This window comes from Orbicella franksi, chromosome 1 (assembly GCF_964199315.1).
Source record: "Orbicella franksi chromosome 1, jaOrbFran1.1, whole genome shotgun sequence".
NCBI lineage: Eukaryota > Metazoa > Cnidaria > Anthozoa > Scleractinia > Merulinidae > Orbicella > Orbicella franksi.
Genome location: NC_138145.1, coordinates 39,139,627 through 39,160,125, shown reverse-complemented (window position 1 = coordinate 39,160,125; position 20,499 = coordinate 39,139,627). Strand labels below are relative to the sequence as shown.

The window sequence follows — 20,499 nt, the reverse complement described above, 5'->3', positions numbered from 1 at the left end:
TAATTATTTATTGATACTGTTTTTTTTTTAAAAAAAATCTTCGCACCTGCCTTTACTCACTAGAGAGGTCAGCTGAAATGACACATTTATAAAATGTTAGTTAACAAATAAGGGCCGATCCGCACTAGCGACAAGTCTGTTTTGATAAGGCGCAATGATTGACAGCATTTGTCAATCAAGTCACATCGCTAGTGCGGACGTAATTTCGCAACGCGACAAAATTTTGCTGCAGCGAGCAAACTTCAAACGCTCCGTCGGCCTGCCTCTGGGGCACGCCAATATGCGACGAAGCAAGTTAAAATAACAACTTTTGTTTTGACTAGAACTGAATGTCAAATAATGCATTGAAGTGCAATATAAAATAAGAGAAAATATTATGGTGTCGCGCGTGAAGTAGCACACAACTGCGCACGGAAATTTTTCCTTCCACTTTGGAGGCGATTGTGGCCCTTCCAGAAGCGGTTTTGAAGACCAAAATCAACGCCCGATGCAGCCATGTTATCATCCTTATTCATTAACTCCATCCCAAGTCCAGTATGGGCCCAATAGGATAGATTTTTGGAGATTCGCAGAGTTCGTCGATGTCTGGCAGCGGTAGCGCTACTCCAACTACTCCGCTATTTCAAACCAAGATTCCTGAGGTCGAGGAAGAGCCCAGTGGTATGGATGCTGTCTTCATCTTCGCCGTCGTCTTCTCCGTCGATCACAATCTTCGTTTTCTTTAATCAGCAGGGCCCTGTTCTGGAGTCGGTTCATCTGATCCACACAACAAAAAAGTATTGCTATTTGAAGCTGAAGTGTGTTGTGCCATGAAAAAATATTTAGGAGCAAAACAGCCAAAACAATCGACAGGAGTTGCGGAAATTCGAAGTTGTCCATGATCAGAGCATTCGCATTTAATTTCGTCACCGTCGTCACGCTATCAGGTTCACATTTCACCTTGAAAACACAAATGTCATTCAAAAACGTATGTGTCTGCGATGCAAATGCGGATCAAAAATTGTCGCGATATTGTCGCGATCATATTACGCGGAGCAACATTCTCGCGACAACAAACAAAATTGTCACTAGTGCGGATCGGCCCTAAACAGACATGTCAAAATATCGCGTTACGTTTACATAGTTAATATATGATTGTGTTTGACATAGCGATTGCTACCAGAGGGAAGGAGGGAATTATTATGTCGTAAAACTGTTTTGGAATCAGCAAAGGCTGAAACAGAATCAACTGTAAGCAACCGTTGTTCGTTTTCGTTGACTGAAACCGACAAGTGCGATGAAGTCTTCGACAAAATGTCCATTTTCGGTGACAACGACATCATGCATATTTCTATGCATAACAGTTTCACTGTCGATGCTGTGCATCTCATTGTGGCTGACGAGTCAAGGACTAACCAACTATGTTGAATCTATGAAGATGAAACTGCAAGAAGAAGGTCAGATCGGGAAGCGGTTAGCTGGTCCTCGGGGCATTGTTGTGGAACATACTCACGCGAGACCAGCCGAGCGACGGATTGATAAACATTCCAGTGACGATGATGGGTTTTCAGACTCTTGGCAGGAAGTTCGCAAACATCGAACTCGCTTATTAACCCGAACAATGTGCCAACAGGGCTTTTTTCTTGTGATAATCGTTGCAAGCTTCGCTGAGGCTTATCAGAACAGAATGGTTATTCGTCATACGTGGGGAACTGACAACGCTTTGCACCGGAAATGGAAGACGGTCTTCTTGATCGGCGAGGGTCAGAACGTTGCCATGTCGGATCGAATTTCGCGCGAGGCGCAAATATTTGGCGACATTATTCAAGGTGATTACAAAGAAACTTTCGACAATAAAGTCTTCAAAGTACAATCCGGCTTCGAATGGGCCGCGAAATACTGCAATAACTTCCAATACTTGTTGAAAACCGACGATGATGTTTTTGTCAACACCCGTGGGCTCATTGACTTCCTGAGTGCAACTGGGTCGTCCAATACAGAATTTTATTTCGGACATCTAATGCACGGTAGCCCTGTTCTTCGCACAGGATATTACGCAGTCTCAAAAGAGGATCATCCGGGGGATTTCTACAAAGATTATATATCAGGCGGTGGGTATGTGCTTTCGAAAGATCTCGTTCTAAAATTCACCCAAATGTTCGATGTTGTGAAGCCGTTGAAAATCGACGACGCCTATATAGGAATGCTAGCGGCAGATATTGGCGTCGAGCCGGTATCAAGCTCAACTTTTATTATGTATAATGACAATTCATGTAAAGATACTGATCGCATTTTACTCATTAGACCCGTAAGTCACGAATGCATGGTCGAACTTTTCGATGACACACAGAGAAAAATTCTTTCACCACCCAAGGAGGACGTGAAGTACTGAATATAGTTTTTCACTTTCATAGGTCTATTTTAAAATACACGTCTCTCTGACCTCATGTGCAATAGCGAAAATGAAAAATTTTTATATAAAACAAGTAGAGTAATCTAATAACGGTATACAACGGGCAGGTATGTTTTGCAGGTTGCAGGTTGACAAATCGACTTTTAAGTCTGAGTCTGGTTAGCCTAAATAGCACTCCGGTTAGCCTAATTTAGCTTAGGTTGCTTGCGGTTAGCCTTTATACTCAGGTTTATTCGACTTCAACTCAAATAAACAAGTCGTTTCAACCTGCAACCTGCAATCTGCAAAAAATAACTGCCGGTATACAACAGCTCAGAAAAGGCCAGGAGCCTAAAACAAATACCAGCGTGACAATTACGTTAAAGTGGGTAAGTGAGTAAGAAACTTTATTTACGTGTCAAATACTTTATCGCGATAGGGACAAATTGAGGACACATTATAAACTAAGAATTACTAAAAATTTACACTTCTAATTGCTTGATGGTTAAAATACTTCATACACTAAAGTAAAAATGATAAAGATATGTAACAAATTTTTAAGTTTTCTCAAGCCGGATTTTCTCAGCAACTGCTTTGCTTAATTGCGTATAGGTCATTTTCGCTTGCAGAAATACAATTTTGTTGTAAAAGAATAGAATGAATTAACTTTATTGTAGAACATATTAGGTCTATTTTAACAAACCGTCAAAATTGCAGGTCCGCTACCAGTGAGATTTTTCCATAAATTGATTCTCGAGAAATCACAAAGAGCATACAACATGAGAGTAAATAGAAGAATGAAAATAACGAAGAGTTTACCTTTGTCTCCTGATTATTTTTTCTCATAAATATTAATTGCTTTTATATAACATAATAAATAGAAAAGGGAGCAACTCTTTGTGCAAACAGTTTGAACGCAATACGAAAACTCGCGCTGAATCTCGAAATTTCTTTGCCTCCATGAAACTAGACAAACACAAAGAGTCGAAATATGTTTTTACAACTTGGGTCGATTTTGTCTTCAAATACTTTCACGGCGGTCTTTTAATGTTGCCGTCTTTTTCAATGTTTGACTGCGTGATCGTACTCCTACCGTACCCTTACGGGCTATCTAACGCGCGCTGGCGTCCACCCTACTCTCCATCTCCCACAGTTATTTTTTGACGTGACAGCTTCCCGCAGCTCGCAATAATTATGGCGGAAACGCGCTAATTAACAATTAGACCCGTAGCCCGCAAGGGCTACGGGTCAAGAGCCCATGAGGCGAAGCCGAATGGGCTATTGAACCGTGGCCCTTGAGGGCGAAGGGTCTAATTGTTTTAGTATCACCCAACTAGTCGGACAGAAAAGACAATAATAAAGTTAGCAAATGCAAGTTGAAGAAATATTTTTCTGGGAATAAAACGAGAGAAAGCGTCACGCTCGATTACGCCAATTTCGCTACTCAAGGACTATTACTAATAGACCTCTAGTAGCGTAGCCAAGTAAAATGCAGGATTTGCATTAGTCCACTAGTTGGGTGATACTAATTTCTGTTATTGACTTGCGTTTTTTGTGTTTCGTGCGGAGATCACGGGACGTCGAATGAACAATAGCTGGTTTTCACATGACGTCACCAAAATTCGAACTACAAAACTGTTGAAAAGATAAGAAAAAAAACGAAGACTGTTGGGAGGGTTAGTTAAGTCGTCTTTGTCAAACACTCTACCAAGCTGGCGCTCTTTCAGGTTTTATTAGTTTGTTAGCTAAACAGGAGAGGAAGGCACTGAGTGATATAATTTATTTAGTGAATGAAGCACTCAGTGTGGTAACTCAGAATTCAAAGATTTACGCCTTGAGGTTTTTGAGATACGAGTAATTAATAAATCTTCGCTCGCTAGGGACCGCATGTGGTCGGCTTTCTTTTCTAGGGTCCAGGGAGAGTTTTCTTTCTCAACGGATGGAACGCGAGCGCACCCCACCCTTGCCTGGTACCAATCCCGCCTTTCGTCTCGAACCACTCGCTACGTTCTTCCTTTGATTTTCGAGAAAAAAATAATCGAGCAGTCTATCTGCGCTCTTGATCAATCATCGAGAGACTTGTGGGATTCGTCTTATTTAGGAACTAATCGCTTTGTTCGTGAATCAAGTTAAGAACAGAAAATCCCACACAAATAACGTTGGCTTATAGAAATCAAAGCAGCATCTTTGATCGGTTGCTGCTCGGTTTTAATGTTTCCCGCGCAAGAAGAGGGCAAATAGAGATAATACACGGTTCTCATTAAAAGCTATGTTATCGAACTTCATTCCCAGAGCTTTTCCTTTGAAATATGAAGATGGCGCCGTCCCTTCCAAATTTCGATGGAAGAGCCCTGGGTACGAGGCTGTAAGTCATAAGTATGCTATTTTCGGTTCGACTAGGATCTCGAAGGATGCCACTATCTTAACAATCACAAAAGAGCTGATGTAACTTATGTACCATCGTTTTTGTGCTTCGTGAATAAATAGCATCATTTAGGTAGAAACCAGTCCGCAACATTCAAAGCAAATGACGGCGCGCCTATGACAATGGCATGATATTTATTCGTGATATATTTCTTTAATTTTACCAAGAGCCCATGCTCATTTTCTCTTGAATTTACAAAAAAAAGCATGAAAATTTTGTCTTATCCTTCGATATTTACTCGTGTCATGGATGTTTGTGTGTAGTAAACGACATATACATCATTTCAACTGTTATAACGTCGAGAAAACAGGAAGCTAAAACATGCAAGTTCCCTCCTTTTTTTTACATATTAACCCATATTTCTGGAGTATACGTATTTTTAACCCCACCTTTTTAAATATCATATATCTTTTAATTTTTAGGTTAGAGGGCCACTGGTTTATCAGCGTCCACCGTGTGACCCCTCTTTAAATAAAGTTGCTACTTTTGCGACGTGATTGTGGAGCTTAGTTCGGTGTACAGTACTAAAAAAAGAGACGTTATTTGAATTTATAGCTATACTTCATGATAGTACTGTATGGAGACTGGTGTTTCATGTTACTTGTGCCGTTTTGCTGCTATACGCCTAAATGTTTTAGTTGTCTGTGATGCACTCCATTTGCAATATACAAGATAGGGCCATTCACGACTCCAGAACTCTTTTGCGCATGACGGACGGCGAGAAAGCGAAGGGTCTGGGGTCGAGAATGAAGACAGAGCTTAAAATGTGCCTGCTGCGCATGCGTATACAATAAGCACGACCAAATGAAACGTTTGTCTAAACTTAGAGACTTGAACACTGTCACATGTGAGAATGTGAGAATAAGCGAATAACGAACTAGAAAATATCATTCGGTGCTCTTGGCTGTACGCAAAATCAATGTTTTTCTTTTAAATAGTTTTTAGTCTTTTTCTCACAATTTTGAATGAACTGTACAGAGTACAAAACCACGTTATGTGTAACTGCTGGTTTGTGCGTCGAAAGCATTCTTCTCATTACCAACAAGTCAGGTTCCCCTTCCAGGGATTGAAGATGATCTTATTCTACCGCTCAGTCTTGTCCGCAACTTTCTAAGAAGGGCGTAGCCTATTAACAACAGCAATTCGAAAACTTCTGCAAACGATAGCACAGACATCCCTATCCAGAGACCAAGGGATCCGCCCAGATCAGAGACGAAGTTCGCTAGCTGTTGGTAGAACATAAAATGGATCAAGTGAATATATGGAAGATCATATATTTGAACTGCGGAGAAAGTTATGAAGACATGATTGATCATTGCAGTTATACACACAACTTAAGCAGTTGTGAATTTAAAGCCTGAAGGAAATTCAAGCTTGAACGGGTTTCGAATCCGTGACCTCTGCGATACCGGTGCATTGTTCTACCAACTGAGCTATCAAGCCAGCTGGGAGCTGGTCACTTTGTGAGTTGTTAATAAAAGGGATCAATAAGTTATTCGTGAAAAAATGTTTGACAGTGGTAATTTCATACAATTTACATTCCTTGTCAAGTGACGCCAATAAAGAATTAATTTAACGTAAGTCGACACAGCACGACTCTCGAGTGGTTGTATATGGTTTGTTACGGTTTGTTACAATTGTGAATGAGCTTTAAGTTGGGAAAAAATCATTTTGGCCTCAAAATTATTAATTTTATGTCTCTATATCGTGACTATTTTAATGCCCTTGCGAGCCACGAAAGAGGCCGCCAAATTTGTTTCATGTCCCTGGGACAAAAAGCGATCAATTCTGTTGTCTACCCTGAGCTACCTTGCAAAATAGATAATGATGATGATGATGATAAAAATCACGTGATCACAACTTGCCACCAACAGGAAACTTGTTTGTTAACTAAGTTTTGTTTAGTGATTAAATACTTACCTCATAAGATCTCTCCTCGGTAATGGATTCAAAATTAAGTTCTTCGAAAAATATGTTCAACTTTAGGACGTTGGACCTTATTTTGCTGGAACTAAGAAAATATGAAATGCAACAGTCAAAATGGAAGTTTCATTATTTATCATCTGTTAGGTAAAATGTTTTGGAAATAATGGAAGATTCCCTTATTGAAGATGACTTGGAAATGAGATTACTGAAAAAAAAAAACTGTCAAAAAGGTCGAAATGGGGTCAGTTACATTACATAAGTTTTAGTTAACAGTTTACAGTGGAACCTCTCCACAACGGCCTCCCAGGGGACAGCGGAAAGTGGTCGTAGTAGAGAGGTGGCCGTTATGGGCGGTAGGAATGTAATATGACACTTTTCGAGGGTGCAACATTTCTTTTCTTAAAAAAAATGCATATTTTAACATATGAACTCAACGTAACATAATAAAAGAATGTCGATAAAACAGAAACTAGATAGGAGCAGGTACCAACGATGCGCGATACAGATCAGGTCTGGTGACCTTTTATAATGGAAATAAGTGAGTGGTTTTTGTACACACCGTCAGTCATTGATTATACTTAAGAGTTTGGCCGCTCTTGAACGAAAGAACTGGTTGGTCATTTGATGAAACATTTCCCGTTGTACATAACAATTTCTGTCGTTCATCTAAAAACACTAGGTAGGTACGACCTGAAGTTTAATTGTAGCTTTATCATGAGGCAACCAACTGTATTTCCACAAGGGTTTCTAGAAAGCTGGTCAGCTAAGCGGGGAGAGGTGAAGACATGAATGTATTTGTTTGGGAGTCTCTGTCCCAATTATAAATTGTATAGAAGAAAGTAGTTTGTTTCAGTTTGAAGCACAAAAAAGCATTTTGATTACCTTGAATTATTACTATCAGCAAATTCAAGATATTGATCCTTTTCTTCCAGTCTCTCAATGTAAAATGGCTGAAAAAATAAAAAATAATAAAAAAAAGATTAGCAACTTTTCATCTAAAACACGATACAGTTATATTATGCCTCTATTTTGGCACAAACAACACTCCGTAGTTAAAGCCATTTTTACAACATTGAGGCTAGAGATTAGCTAAAACAATTAACATGAGAAAAAAACTAGTCTCCGTGTTAGTAGGCCATTTCCGAGTTACCTTGTGCCTCTGTTTCAAAACGAGTATTCGTACAAGACCCTTCATATGAAAATGAGTTTGATTTGCATGAAAATGAACCAGTAGGTGGAGCATATTTCCATATGAATGGTTTCTTCGCAACAAGTTTTGACACAAGCAAAAGACAAGTCGGAAGTGGCCTATTAATAACATCTTTATTTTAAATGTAAAATACTGAAAAACGTGGTCAAAATCTGCCTGTTTCAGTAAGAGAAAAAGATTGTTGCTAGTAGTATTACTAACACACATACCTCATATCCCGTGGATGGCCAGGCCGCAAATGATGAAGTTAGTTTAAAGACGCTTTCCCTACAAAGAAGTCAAGTGTTAACGGCTTGCAGAGGTCCTGTTTAGAAAATGCTTCTTGTGCTGTCATAACAAGTTGTCATTTATCTAGCCAGACGGGGCGTTTCCTCAAAGATGGTAGTGTTTTCCCGGTGATCATATGTATATTAAAAAACGTTTTCTCACCTGCAAGGTGGCGGGCATGATACTGTGCAGTTCAACGCATTCTTTTTGAAATCCCTTTGAACTCTACTGAGGCAATCAACTGGAACAATAAAATAGACGAATAAATTACAGACTGACCCAAGTTCAGTCTTATTTTACAAGGACCACTCTCGTAATATGTATAAAGTGAGACTCTATCAGTGAGCAGTTACGCTTGGAATAAAGGTTATTTTAGGGTCCTCCCCTGCTTTTAAATAGAGGAGCCCGCTGAAAAGGTGAGCGTAAAAAAGGTGGCCATAAGGCCCTAATTTCGGACCAGACTTAGCTTCCCGTAAATGAAAAGCGTTGTGTTATTGGTGGTGGGCGGGGGATTGGAATATCTACAAGGCTTACCAGTTGTCTTGTTGAAAATATTACAAACTGGAGTGTTGTTTGAAGGAATTGGGAATCTGTACTCCATACATTTGCATTCTTTTCTTTGGTTGAAAGCCAAGCAGGATTCTTTGCATGCCTGTGTTAGAATGAAGTATAATTGAATAGACTATTAATTCATGCATCCTTCCTTGACACTGATATAACGGATCTTGCTTATTTTTATATCTCAGCTGGGATATTGACGCTGGATATCTGATTTTGATTCGTCAGCTCTTCTTCAGTACGAGATAATATATAGATTTAGCCAAGCTTCAAAGCGGAGCCCCTGATTGCGTCAAGTTAACCATAAGGAAAAAAAAAAGGATGTTTTTCTCTTGGATCAGGGACTCAAAAAAATGATCAATTGTGAGCATGTAGTTGTTCAGCGTGTGGTTTCACTATTTTCCCCTGTTAAACCACAACAAACTATACCCAATAAGCGTACCCAGTTTTTCCAAGATTGTAGAAATTACGTACGCAATATATAGGGACTTTCCAAGAGACGATTGTGCAAAAAATATCTCGGAAGAAAATTCAACGCGCCTGGGGTTAATTCGTGCCGAAATTTTGTGCTTCAAAAACACACGCGACCTCGATGAGCTCTAAAACTAAGCCCGCGATATGGTCTCATGATACTGGTCAGCGCATACATTGTTTTGACAGCTGTCAATTAACCATAACATGGATGCCCAATATCAACGATGTACCTATGGTAGTGGTGCTACTCTCAAGTGCACGTGGCGTACGGACGTACGCACAGTCACGTGACAACCAGAATTTTCCAGATCGATGGGTTACCAAATTGTATGGTATGGGGCCCCACTTGCGCGTCGTCGGCGCGCACGAGCTCCGCTATTAAAGTGCCTATGAAGTAAAAAATAATTGCTGCTGATTTGAAAGGCTTTTCAAAGTAAAGAAGAATGGCGTTTTCCTTTTTGGAATATCGTTTTTCGTTTTAGAGATATTCACGTTTTTGTATTATAAGTGATGACGTCATAAGTGGTTCCACTAAAACAGTTCAACACTCAATCAAGAATATCTCTAGAAATATTAAAGCGGTGTTCTTTAAACTTGGCACCAGAAATGTACATCACAAAAGAAACAAAATGACACTGGTCGTGCCATCGTCATGACAACAGTTATGCCGCTGGTCCTGTTTTAATTAAAACTAACATTACCAGATTTTATCTTAAACAAGGATCATCCACTCCCAACAATCTAGTGGGGAGAGTTAAGACAATATGGGAATTATGTGTGTTCCGAGCAGGACCCTCTGTCCCTTTTCGAAGGGTTGCAAATTGGCATATTTGGTTTTTCACAGAAAAAGACTGGAGCCAAAATTGTTGCCATGGCAACCACACAGAAGGTATCATTCTGTTTCTTTAGTGATGTACATTTGTGGTGCCAAGTTTGAAGAACACTGCTCCAATATTTCTAGAGATATTCTTGATTCAGTGTTGTACTGTTCAAGAGGAACCACCTATGACGTCATCACCTTCCTCATTTGCACAATACAAAAACGTAAATATCTCTAGAACGAAAAAAGATATTCCAAAAAGGGAAATGCCATTCTTCTTTACTTTGAAAAGCCTTTCAAATAAGCAGCAATTATTTTTTACTTCATAGGCACTTTAAGAGAAATTTTCCTAGGAACTTTTTCTGTGATTGTTTATTGATGGCGATGGCCGCTTACCGTGGAAGAATAATTGACTTGGAAAGCTTGTCTGTAAAGATTAGCGCTATCCAGAGTTGAACTGTTTAAACATCTCTTGTTGTTGAATGGATCCTTTCTGTTAAGCACAACCTGCAAAAATTCTAATTTGATTATTTCATTTCTAAGTAGGAAGCTATGCTATGTTAGTATTACTATGTTAGTATTTTGCATTATAAATATTTTCGGCCACGCCTAAATTCGCAAGCACCCAATCAGCAGCGTTGTATACTGTTCTGATATCCTGCGCTATCAAGTCACTGGCTTGATGTGCTACGATGAGGTGTAAGAATCTTTCTTCTACGTTTTGGCAGCATATCAGGCCCGTTTGGTCTCGCCATGGGCTACTTTGGGCTCTATTGCGTGTCGCCAAAATCTTATAACGCTCACCTTTCGCATTCCAATTGATGTAGAAAATCCTGGTGCAGCGCTGAGTCCTTTCTCGCGAGGAAAGGCCATTTCTCCTTGATTTGAAATGTCTATTCTGACTCCGGCCTCTTCTGTGAAGGCTCCAAGATACTCATCTTGTTCGATATTTAACTCGAGATTTAACCCTACGAGGAAAATGAAAATTAAAAAGCGATATTTTATATGACGAGGAAAAGTTTGTTGTTATTCATCTTGGTAGATGCAATAATAAAGTGTATTATCGTTTGTCACACGATGTAGTCACTTTAGATGTAGATCGCGACGTTTCGACTGCTTACTGCTAGTCTTCTTCAGGCGATAAGGTCGACTGATTGCACGGTATCACTTATATCACAAAGGTCGGCTGTGATTGGTACACGGAGAAACAGGGAGATCTTTGCAGGAGAGGATCAAAGAACACGACAGGGATATACGACTCGCCCGTACCCAGACCTCCGCCGTTTCTGAACACACCCACGAGACCGGCCACTATCCTATCTGGAATGAGGGCAAGTTTATTGATCGAGATCCTCACTGGTACACACGTAGGGTCAAGGAAGCTATTCACATAAGACTTCACCCTAATAACATCAACAGGGATAGTGGAATTGAAATTCCTGAAGCATGGATGCCCACGATCAAAAAACACAACAACAGGAGAACGGTACAACAGCGGACCACTGAGGGAACAGCTGCTTGCCGGAACAACGGAACAATAGGTTGATCGAACTGCACCAATCACAGCCGACCTTTGTGATATAAATGATACCATGCAATCAGTCGACCTTATTGCCTGAAGAAGACTAGCAGTAAGCAGTCGAAACGTCGCGATCTACATCTAAAGTGACTACATCGTGTGACAAACGATAATACACTTTATTATTCGATATTTTATAAACAAAATTCAATTAAGAAGATGTTTTGTTATGTTTGTGAACGCACTTTTGTTTTTTATTTTTACTCAAGCTGAAATGGCCGAAGAATAAGAATAACTCCTGCGGGACTGGTGTTCTCTGCAGTGATTTTCTCTTTCAAAGATAAAATAAGTCCGTATACAAACTTGTTATCAGAATTCCGAGTCTTGACAACATCGACGAAGACTGCATGCCAAAGCTTGCACTTGCGTCTTTCCTAATAACACAGCGAAATTACCCCGCTAAGGGTTCACTAAGCACACCACTCCTCCCCAAGGATAAGAAAAACAACGAGCGTTCAATTAACAAAATGCGACGAGACCTGCAGTTCAGGTCAGAATATGAATGAATATCGACCCAAAAATAGACCAGGCACGATGGGTACTTGTAAAAAATCCCCTTAAACGATCAATGTATTAACAAATTCCTTTTTAATCCCTGAGCCTCGAGTTTGAATAACATTTGTTAATAACCGCAGCCTGTCTTATGTGTTATTTTTAATAATAGGCGTTCTTACCATGGGAGGGTCCAGGTTTGTTGGACTTCAATACTGGAGCTTTCTTTCCTATTTTGTCCTGTCCACCGTTAAAAACATAGCAGTTTCCGTATGCATAATGCCAGAAAGAAGTCCAATACACGCTGGAAAAGTTCCTTGAACAAAGTAAAAATGCGGTTAGACTCATGAGTGCAAGCTCAATCTATCTTGACCCAAAGTTGAAATTACTCCTAAGTTTCCGCTCGATTCGCATTTTTGTTATTTACAGTGCCTACCAAGCAGGAAGGTGATATGAGTGAGAAAAAATCTGACAAAGAGGGCGATTGGCTATTTCTTGCAAAGCCTTCTCAAAGATGAAATTCTGCAATGAACGGATTTGACCGATTGACTGACTGACTGACGGTCTAACTGACGGTCTGACTGACTGACTGCCGGACCGGCTGACTAACTAAATGAATGACTGTCTGAACAAATTACTAACTGACTCGTTGACTGACTGCTTGCTATATAAATTAATCGATTGAAATTATTTTTAAATGCACGTGCAAGCAGTCTTTTTTTTTTTCCTAAGTATCAATAGCTTGAACAGGAAAATTAAACGCAACACGCAAAGGAAGGAACACGTTTCTTCTCCTTAAATTGCGTTTGTCTGAATTTTCGTTCGCGCAGATGGTCTGATCTGAGAAAAACAGAGCTGGACTACAGCCTGAACTTCTCTTACCCACATGAGACGCCTCGGTAGGTACAGGACAGCACAAAATCCTCAAACTGATGTCCATAAGGCATCAATTCCTCGGGTTCTGCCTCAGCCATAATCATTATCATTTCCTCACTGTTTCTAAAATCTTCATCCAGTGAATCTGGGTCCTCGATTCCTTCCTCTTCATCTTCATATTGATCAAAATTGAACGAGCCTTGATCACCTAATGGGTTATTCACTGCCCTTCTTTTGCGACTGGCTTTTGAACCTGTAGAGTTCAGTTCGCAAAATAATTCAGTTAGTAGTGGTAATCGCATGAATATGACTGCCGTTCGTTAGGGATTTACTCTGCCAGCGATATTTGAAAATTAACGGCTCATGCAATTTAAAAGGCTTGACTTTTGATTTCAATTGAGTGTCGAAAGTATAAGTTTGCATTTGCGTTGGTTTTGTATTGCTATGATAAGCGATTGGCTTAAAAGAAACTTGCGCCACTATCACATCCAATCAGCAGAAGTAAAACCAAAAAGAAACGCGATTCGCCCGCACTCGTTTTGATTGGATTGGCCCCTTTAGGATTGGCCAGAGCGATGACCTTCGTTTTGGTTTTACGGAATTGTTAACAGCAAATTTTAAAAGAATTTCTCCGCCCGGGAGTTTCTGGGCTCTAACACCAGCGTAAATAGAATAACAAAATCCTTTACAACTTACTGTTTTTGGGAATTTCTGCTTTAATGTCATCCCTCAACTCTTCTGGGAAAAAATCAATAGCGCTCAGCTTCACTGCATTAAAGTTGCAAACAGTTATAGCAGGAAAGTCAAGACTCTGAAAAAGAAAAGAGCACTCAGTTGGAATGAGTCAGTTATAAAATTTTACAAAAGTAACTTTCTTAAACTGTATGCATGCAATAACGTGTTTTATACTCTTGTATTAGAACTATGTCATGCATGATATGCATCCGAGGGGACTACCATGCAAAAAAGGTTGGGAATGCTACTCGAAAAATTTGTATTGAACCCCTGAAGGATACCAATCCAGCATTATTTCTTCGAGTGCAACCCTAAAAGATACCTTGAAGACTGAAAATAGTGGTGTTTGGTCCTGAAAGCCCCAAGTGAGACCAAATTTCGTGATTTACACCGCTCCCTGAGCGAGGCGACGAGCTATTCGCCATAGCTTTTTCCACATGGGAGCCCTTCCCCCGCTAGAATATGCTAATTTATCCAAGTTTGGTTTGGTAAAAGGCAAAAAACTAAGAGCACCCCGATAAAATTCATATCTTGGCACAATCTGGTTGGTGATACTACCTCCGGCATCACGTGTCTAAAATGTTGCTTAAGAGCAATACAAGAAAAGCGCGCCAAATTCGAAACATGCCAAGGTCTCGGTTGACATCTGCTAAAAAAAATATTTAACTTATATTTAACACCGAATCTTGCTTCCGGTTCTGGATTTGACCAGAGCTCTATATTCAGGAACGAGATTGGTCGCTTGTAGATATATTAAATTGCAGTACATGCACAGACACGGTAATTAGATGATGAACTCGGATGATTTTAATTTTGGAGTTTGAAATGGGAAAACAGCTTACGCTTGTAATAACTATCCTCTCGGATCTCTTATGGGTGACTGTCGTCTTCATATGCGAGTACACTTAACCGTACGTATTCACATTGATCAATATTCTGCTCAGTGGAGCTGCTGAGGGTAGAATTTCAGCAGTATAAAGTCAAAATAAAGTTAAAAATTTGGTTAAAAATACGAAGTACCGGATCACAGCGGATCTATCAATTGGGATGCGCTCAACGTTGCTAAAGTGACGAATCAGCCACTAATGTAATGAATCACCCACTACAACTCTTCCCTTGCTATCGCAATCACGGGTTAAAAACTGACTCCCTTACCGTTTCGTGTTGTATGGCAACGTGAGTGCTCAAAGGTCGGGATTTGTACGTCTCAAACAGTGTCGCTATCTGCCATGAAGACACCCCCAGTGCGGCCAGAAATAACAAAGTCCAAAAGATTTTCCTGACCAACTGTTTTGACGCGAGAATGCGAGGAGGCCCATGTCCTGATGTGTATTCAAAATAGTCCAGAATCAAAAATCGAATAGAATACTGTTTCTCGTCATCTTCTTTGGTTTCTTCCTCTTCAGAAGGTTTCGTGAAAGCTGTCTTCATTGGCTTTTCTATATTCTTCTTAAAGGAATTGATGTCTTCCATTGGGAATACTATATCGCTGTCACTCTTTTGTCCTTTCAGCATGGATGAATGTTTCAATATCAATCTGTTGAGAATGTAACGGATAAGGGAAGGTAAACAAGTGGGCTAAATAAAGAAAAGAAAGCAAATGAGAATTCTGAGCTTCTCTCTTGCACCTGTGAAACTTCAAGTCCATTTTCATCTCGTATTAGCTCGCAGAAGCTTTACCAATTAGCGCAGTCAGACTACACTCGAGTATACAGGATGGTCTATTTTAATCGTTTTTACGCGTAAAGCCACTGTGTTTTCATGGTGACCACAATGTTATTAACCAATCAAAGCTATCAGAAGAGTGATATTGAATCAATAAAACCTAACTTAATACAACAACAGCAATAATAACAACATCAGTATTTTAGTATTCCCATGGCATTGTTTAAAAATAGTTAGAACATAGCTGCTGTATGTCCGCTAATGGAGCTGAGTTTGGGTTTCTTTTGTTTACATATGCACGGCTGGACATTATAGAAAACGTGTATCCCGGATGTTGTGTTGCCAACGCAGATTCTTTTCCTCTCAGATGTAAATGTTTTCGCTTTTTTTATGCTCTATAGCGTTGTATTTTAAACCATCAAAAAGAAGCGACTTTTTAAAACATTTAGCTATAAAAAATTGCGAAAGAACTTTTCTTAGAATATTTAAGAAATTTTTAAAAACGGTTTCACGCGATGTTTCGACGTTCTCGGACGTCATTATCAACCAAAAAAAAAGAAGAGTATGAATATTCTATAAATACAAGAAAAACAATGGTTCATTAAAAAGAAAGGTAACATAAAAATATGCTAGAAGCTAAGCAAAGAGTTTAGCACTGATGGAGACACTCTGAGTGTTAAGGCTAGGCCTGTGATCCGTGTGATGCAGAATATGTTGGTTGTACAGCCCGACACCTTCATTATCGCATTGCCAAACACAAGTATTCGGCTATCGGCAAACACCTTTTAGAAGTGCACGGTAACAATTTCGTGTTCTTAAGAAGTGCCACGGGAAATTTGACAGTATCGTTTACGAAATGCTATTCATTTAAGAACTGAAGCCTACCCTTAGTGTCTTCATCAGTGCTAAACTCTTTGTTTAGCTTCTAGCATAGTTTTATGTTACCTTTCTTGTTAACGAAATATTGTTTTTTCTATTTATAGAATATTCATACTGTTTTTTTTACGGCTAGATAATAACTTCCGAGAACGTCGAAACGTCGTGCATTTTTTAACCGTTTTTAAAAATTTCTTAAATGTTTTTAAGAAACGTTTTCTCGCAATGTTTATAGCTACGTTTTTTAAACCAAAAGCAAAAAAGATGGTGTTCTTATGTTTTCTAAGTTTTGGAAGTTTATTTTCTAAGTTTGCTTTAATTTAATCGTTTTTTTTTCTTTTTTTCGTGTTAAACCACCGTGTTTTCCTGGGGAACACATAGTGCAATTTTGAGGTCTGGAAAAACTACTGAACGCACTCGTTCCGTTAGTGCGTTCACGAACAGGTTTTCTACGCATGCGTAATTTTCTTAGAGAACATCCTGGAACACCATCTCCTATTTGGCGAAGAACGGAAATAATATTGGTTAACAGCTAAATTTAAAACATCATATACTATTAATTATCTTTGAACGCAGGTTAATATTTAGTTTTTGGATGTTTCCTTTTTCTCAGCATGAAGACCTCCGTGGGGTACTCCAATTTAAAAACACGTGGGTGCTCGTCGGAAATTTTGAAAACAACCTCTAAAGGCTGGTTTTCACTAGAGTATAAGCACGAGCACAAGCATAAGCATAAGCACAACTGAAAACAGCCACGACATAAACATAAGCATAAGGGAACCGTTTTTCTTGTGCTTATGCTTATGCTTATGTCGAGCGCGTTACTAGTGAAAACTGCACAAGACAAATAAGTGGGTTCGTTCTTCTTATGTTTCTGCTTATGCTTATGTTTATGTCGTGGCTGTTTTCACTTGTGCTTATGCTTATGCTTGTGCTTATGCTCCAGTGAAAACCAGCCTTAAGAGGTACCAAGATCCTGTTTTGTGGGCGTGGCTTGATTTTTTTCACCCCTAAACGGTACCAATTCTAAAACATCACATTATCTCCTGTCATGTATTTTTTAGTTTAATACCCTAAAAGTTACCGCGAAAGTTCCCGCTGCGGACCTTTTAAGGCTTAACACCCTGAGAGGTACCAAAACTGTGTTTTTAACCCCTAAAAGGTACTTCGAGCACCCCGTCCATTTTATATGAGAGTCCACCCCCCGGGGAGGAAGACGTAGCTGTTAGGTAATTATGTTATAGTTGTTTAGCCTTTACAGTTTGAATTTTACCATGAAAAAATGAATAAAACAGTATATGTGTGTAATTGTATATGTTCTACATTTTTTTCTGCAAGTTTCAAAAGAGATAAAACGCAACTCTTTGGAAATAAACAATTGTAAAAAAGATCTAAATTTTTTTCATTTATATCATTTATAGCATATAGAGCATTTGTATCATCTAAAAATGCTTTGCTACGAACTCTAATTCAATTTCTTTACATCTCCTCCTACCGGACAATGCTGTGGGAACACGAACCGCGGGCGAGTGTTTCCACAGCATTTTCGAGTTCTCCCACACTTTCACGAGTGTTTCTATAACTCGATAGAAACACGGAGAACATGTTTTCTATTTCTTTTAGAAAACACCGCGACGAAAAAGGAAAACAACTTGTTAACTTTGATTATCAAAATGTAAATTCTCTTTGCTCGCGCCATCATTACGTCAACAGCTCGTGTTAGTTCTGTGTTTCTATCGAGTTACAGAAACGCGATTTTTAACCAATCAGCGCACGTATTTTCTTAGAAATGTTGTCTAATGATATATGGAGCACTTTTTTCTTATCGCGGCTCCTGTATGTTAAATGTGGCGCCCTTTGTCCATTTTTCCCTTGATAGGATTTTGAAGAAAACAATGATTTTATCTATTAACTCCACTCGATTGAGACACTCAAACAAGTGTCATCTAGCCAGTGAAAAAAGTAGTCTAGAACAGTGGAGTATAAAAAATAATAACAATAAAAAAATAATGAAAAACAACAACAACAACAACAACAACGAGAAAACATGTAATGACTGCAAAATTCTTTTTTCTTTAGGCATGAAGTTCACTTGTCCTTGAAACTATGAGGTTAATATTTTAACTTGTGATGTTTTTTTTAGCTCTACGACAACTAAGAATTACGAAAAACAAAATAGCGTGCGAGTGCATATTGGTCTCTTCATATAGGCCTGTCATGATCACAGCTGACTTCCGTTCAAAAAGAGTAATTCTATTTTCAATTTAGTTTTATGAATTTTTTATTATTATGTTTGTTTAGCTGGCTAGTAAATTCGATGACATAACCAAAATCAATGTATTCGGCGCCAAAAACGTCAAAAAATTGTCAAATTAAACGACTTACAGCCTTTCTTCTCGGCGTAGGTCAGGTACAATCTGAGATACAATGGAAAAATTCAATGCATAATTGGGAAAACTACTTTTTGTCTTGAAGTTAACAATTCTTAAGTTGCGCTGTCGCTGGAAATATTAATTATCTTAGTTTTGTTAAGAGTCGAGTACGTTGCTAAAATGACCCCAAGCGTTTTCTGTTGTCAATTCAAAATAGCAATTGTACAATAATAGGTATTGCGACATGAACAAGATGTTTCGAACCAATTAGTTGTTCCTTGGACAAGGAGCAAATAATAAGAAAATAAGTTCACCTGTAGGTCCACAAAACAGGCAAAATCAACGCATTTTAACAAAACTAAGAAGTTAACACCTTTTACTTAAAAGGTAACTTGGTTTGAATTTCCATAGTTCACTTCTCACTTACGAAGTCACAATTAGAGACCTTTTTAAGCAATACTGAGTAACTGCGTGATCGACAGCTGGAAAAATACTCAATTCTCGAAATATGACTTATTGGGAACATATGCTGTGTGTTACAATTTAAATGTAAGGAAATCTAACCTTTACAAGTCTTCTCTCAGCAACGTGCTCTTCAGTCCTTCAGTGGTGTGCTATATCGGCTGTCTAATGAATTCAACCGACTCCAAAGATCAAATCTTTCGTGTTCAAACAGCAGGACTTAAAACGTAGAGCAACCTTGGTAGGGACTGTCTTTAAAAGAACAACCGGAACACGTATTTCCCTCGTTGAGGTATTAAACAGCAGTTTACTGCCCTAATGACTCGATCCGTGCGCATGGAGTCAAAACATCACTGACGTCAAACTTTTGTTACCTTCCTATGCAAAACACGTTTAGCTGTCAGCATGTATTAGTTATCCATGACTTACCATTGATTTTGCATAAATAAACCCCTAATGACAGTCCATGATTTGATTGCTTTGTTCATTGAGTATTCATGACAACAAAAACTCACGGTAAATACGTGTTGTCTTAACATGAATGACACCCTTTTACGACAATACGTGATGTGTTTAACTTTTTCACGAACCAATCATGAATGCCAATCTGGGGAATACGATATAGCAAATTAAAAATTAAATCTTTCCGGCCGCAAGCTTACAGTCTGATCTTTCCGGGGATAAGATGAGATGACGTTAAATGATATCGTCCACACATCGATCTTATTTTCCGGTTAAGCGAACGAGCAAAAACAACAAAAATTTGAAAGTAGCTTTTGAATTCTCTTAGGCATTCAAATTTACCGTTATTGTCCAGTTAGCACCCAAACAGGATATCAACTTCGAAAAGAAATTAAAAGGACTTAAGGAATTGTCTTGAGCGAAGAACTGATCTTGTTAAACGGTTTGCGTGCGTTTGTCCATAGCAACGACTAAAACAACAAAATCACGTCCCACGCTCCTTACTAAGTGACCTCGCTGCACCCCGTGTGTTGTGAGCATGTTTTGATTGCATAATTGATGCGTGATGTAATCGGATTAGGACCTCGGATGTTAGTACGTGTACCCTCCCCTCCGGCCGGTTTTTACACTCTTTTTTTTATATAACAGCCTTTTTTCTAAGAACGTTGAGGCTGAGATTAACCAAAATTTTAAGAACGTATTAAGAACATTTCTCAGCCTGAGAGTCGATTAAGGACGTTTCTATTTTGCTAATCTGTATATGTATTAAATGACAAGCATAAAATAAAGTAGCCTGCATGCAGGCTCACCTTTGAGTCACGCACGCGAGCGGCGAAGAGCAAAGCAATCCGGAAGGAATCTGGTGAAGTGGCGCCAAGATAAAGGTAGAAAAAAATGTAAAATTAACTCAAATACTTAAAGGGCATGTT

The 20,499-nt window shown here is 39.0% G+C and overlaps 2 protein-coding genes across 3 annotated transcripts; one reads left to right on the top strand and one right to left on the bottom strand.

Annotated features, from left to right (window-relative positions):
* Nucleotides 1-1,094: 1,094 nt before the first annotated feature.
* On the top strand, nucleotides 1,095-4,007 carry LOC145462561 (beta-1,3-galactosyltransferase 5-like). Its single transcript, XM_081446116.1, has one exon. The coding sequence runs from the start codon at nucleotides 1,277-1,279 to the stop codon at nucleotides 2,369-2,371; it is 1,095 nt and encodes a 364-aa protein (XP_081302242.1). The 5' UTR covers nucleotides 1,095-1,276; the 3' UTR covers nucleotides 2,372-4,007.
* Nucleotides 4,008-4,013: 6 nt separating this feature from the next.
* LOC145462542 (epithelial sodium channel subunit alpha-like) lies at nucleotides 4,014-20,203 on the bottom strand. 2 transcript variants are annotated; one of them, XM_081446091.1, is made up of 13 exons: nucleotides 19,211-20,203; nucleotides 14,889-15,270; nucleotides 13,695-13,809; nucleotides 13,005-13,251; nucleotides 12,305-12,438; nucleotides 10,856-11,019; nucleotides 10,448-10,558; nucleotides 8,734-8,851; nucleotides 8,362-8,440; nucleotides 8,142-8,199; nucleotides 7,605-7,672; nucleotides 6,717-6,807; nucleotides 4,014-6,022 (listed from the first exon to the last, which is right to left on the bottom strand). In XM_081446091.1, the coding sequence occupies exons 2-13, from the start codon at nucleotides 15,246-15,248 to the stop codon at nucleotides 5,843-5,845; spliced, it is 1,725 nt and encodes a 574-aa protein (XP_081302217.1). In that variant the 5' UTR covers nucleotides 15,249-15,270; nucleotides 19,211-20,203; the 3' UTR covers nucleotides 4,014-5,842. The 2 variants fall into 2 exon arrangements, with proteins under 2 accessions (XP_081302217.1, XP_081302209.1); XM_081446083.1 differs by lacking the exon at nucleotides 19,211-20,203 and adding an exon at nucleotides 15,362-16,826.
* Nucleotides 20,204-20,499: the final 296 nt, after the last annotated feature.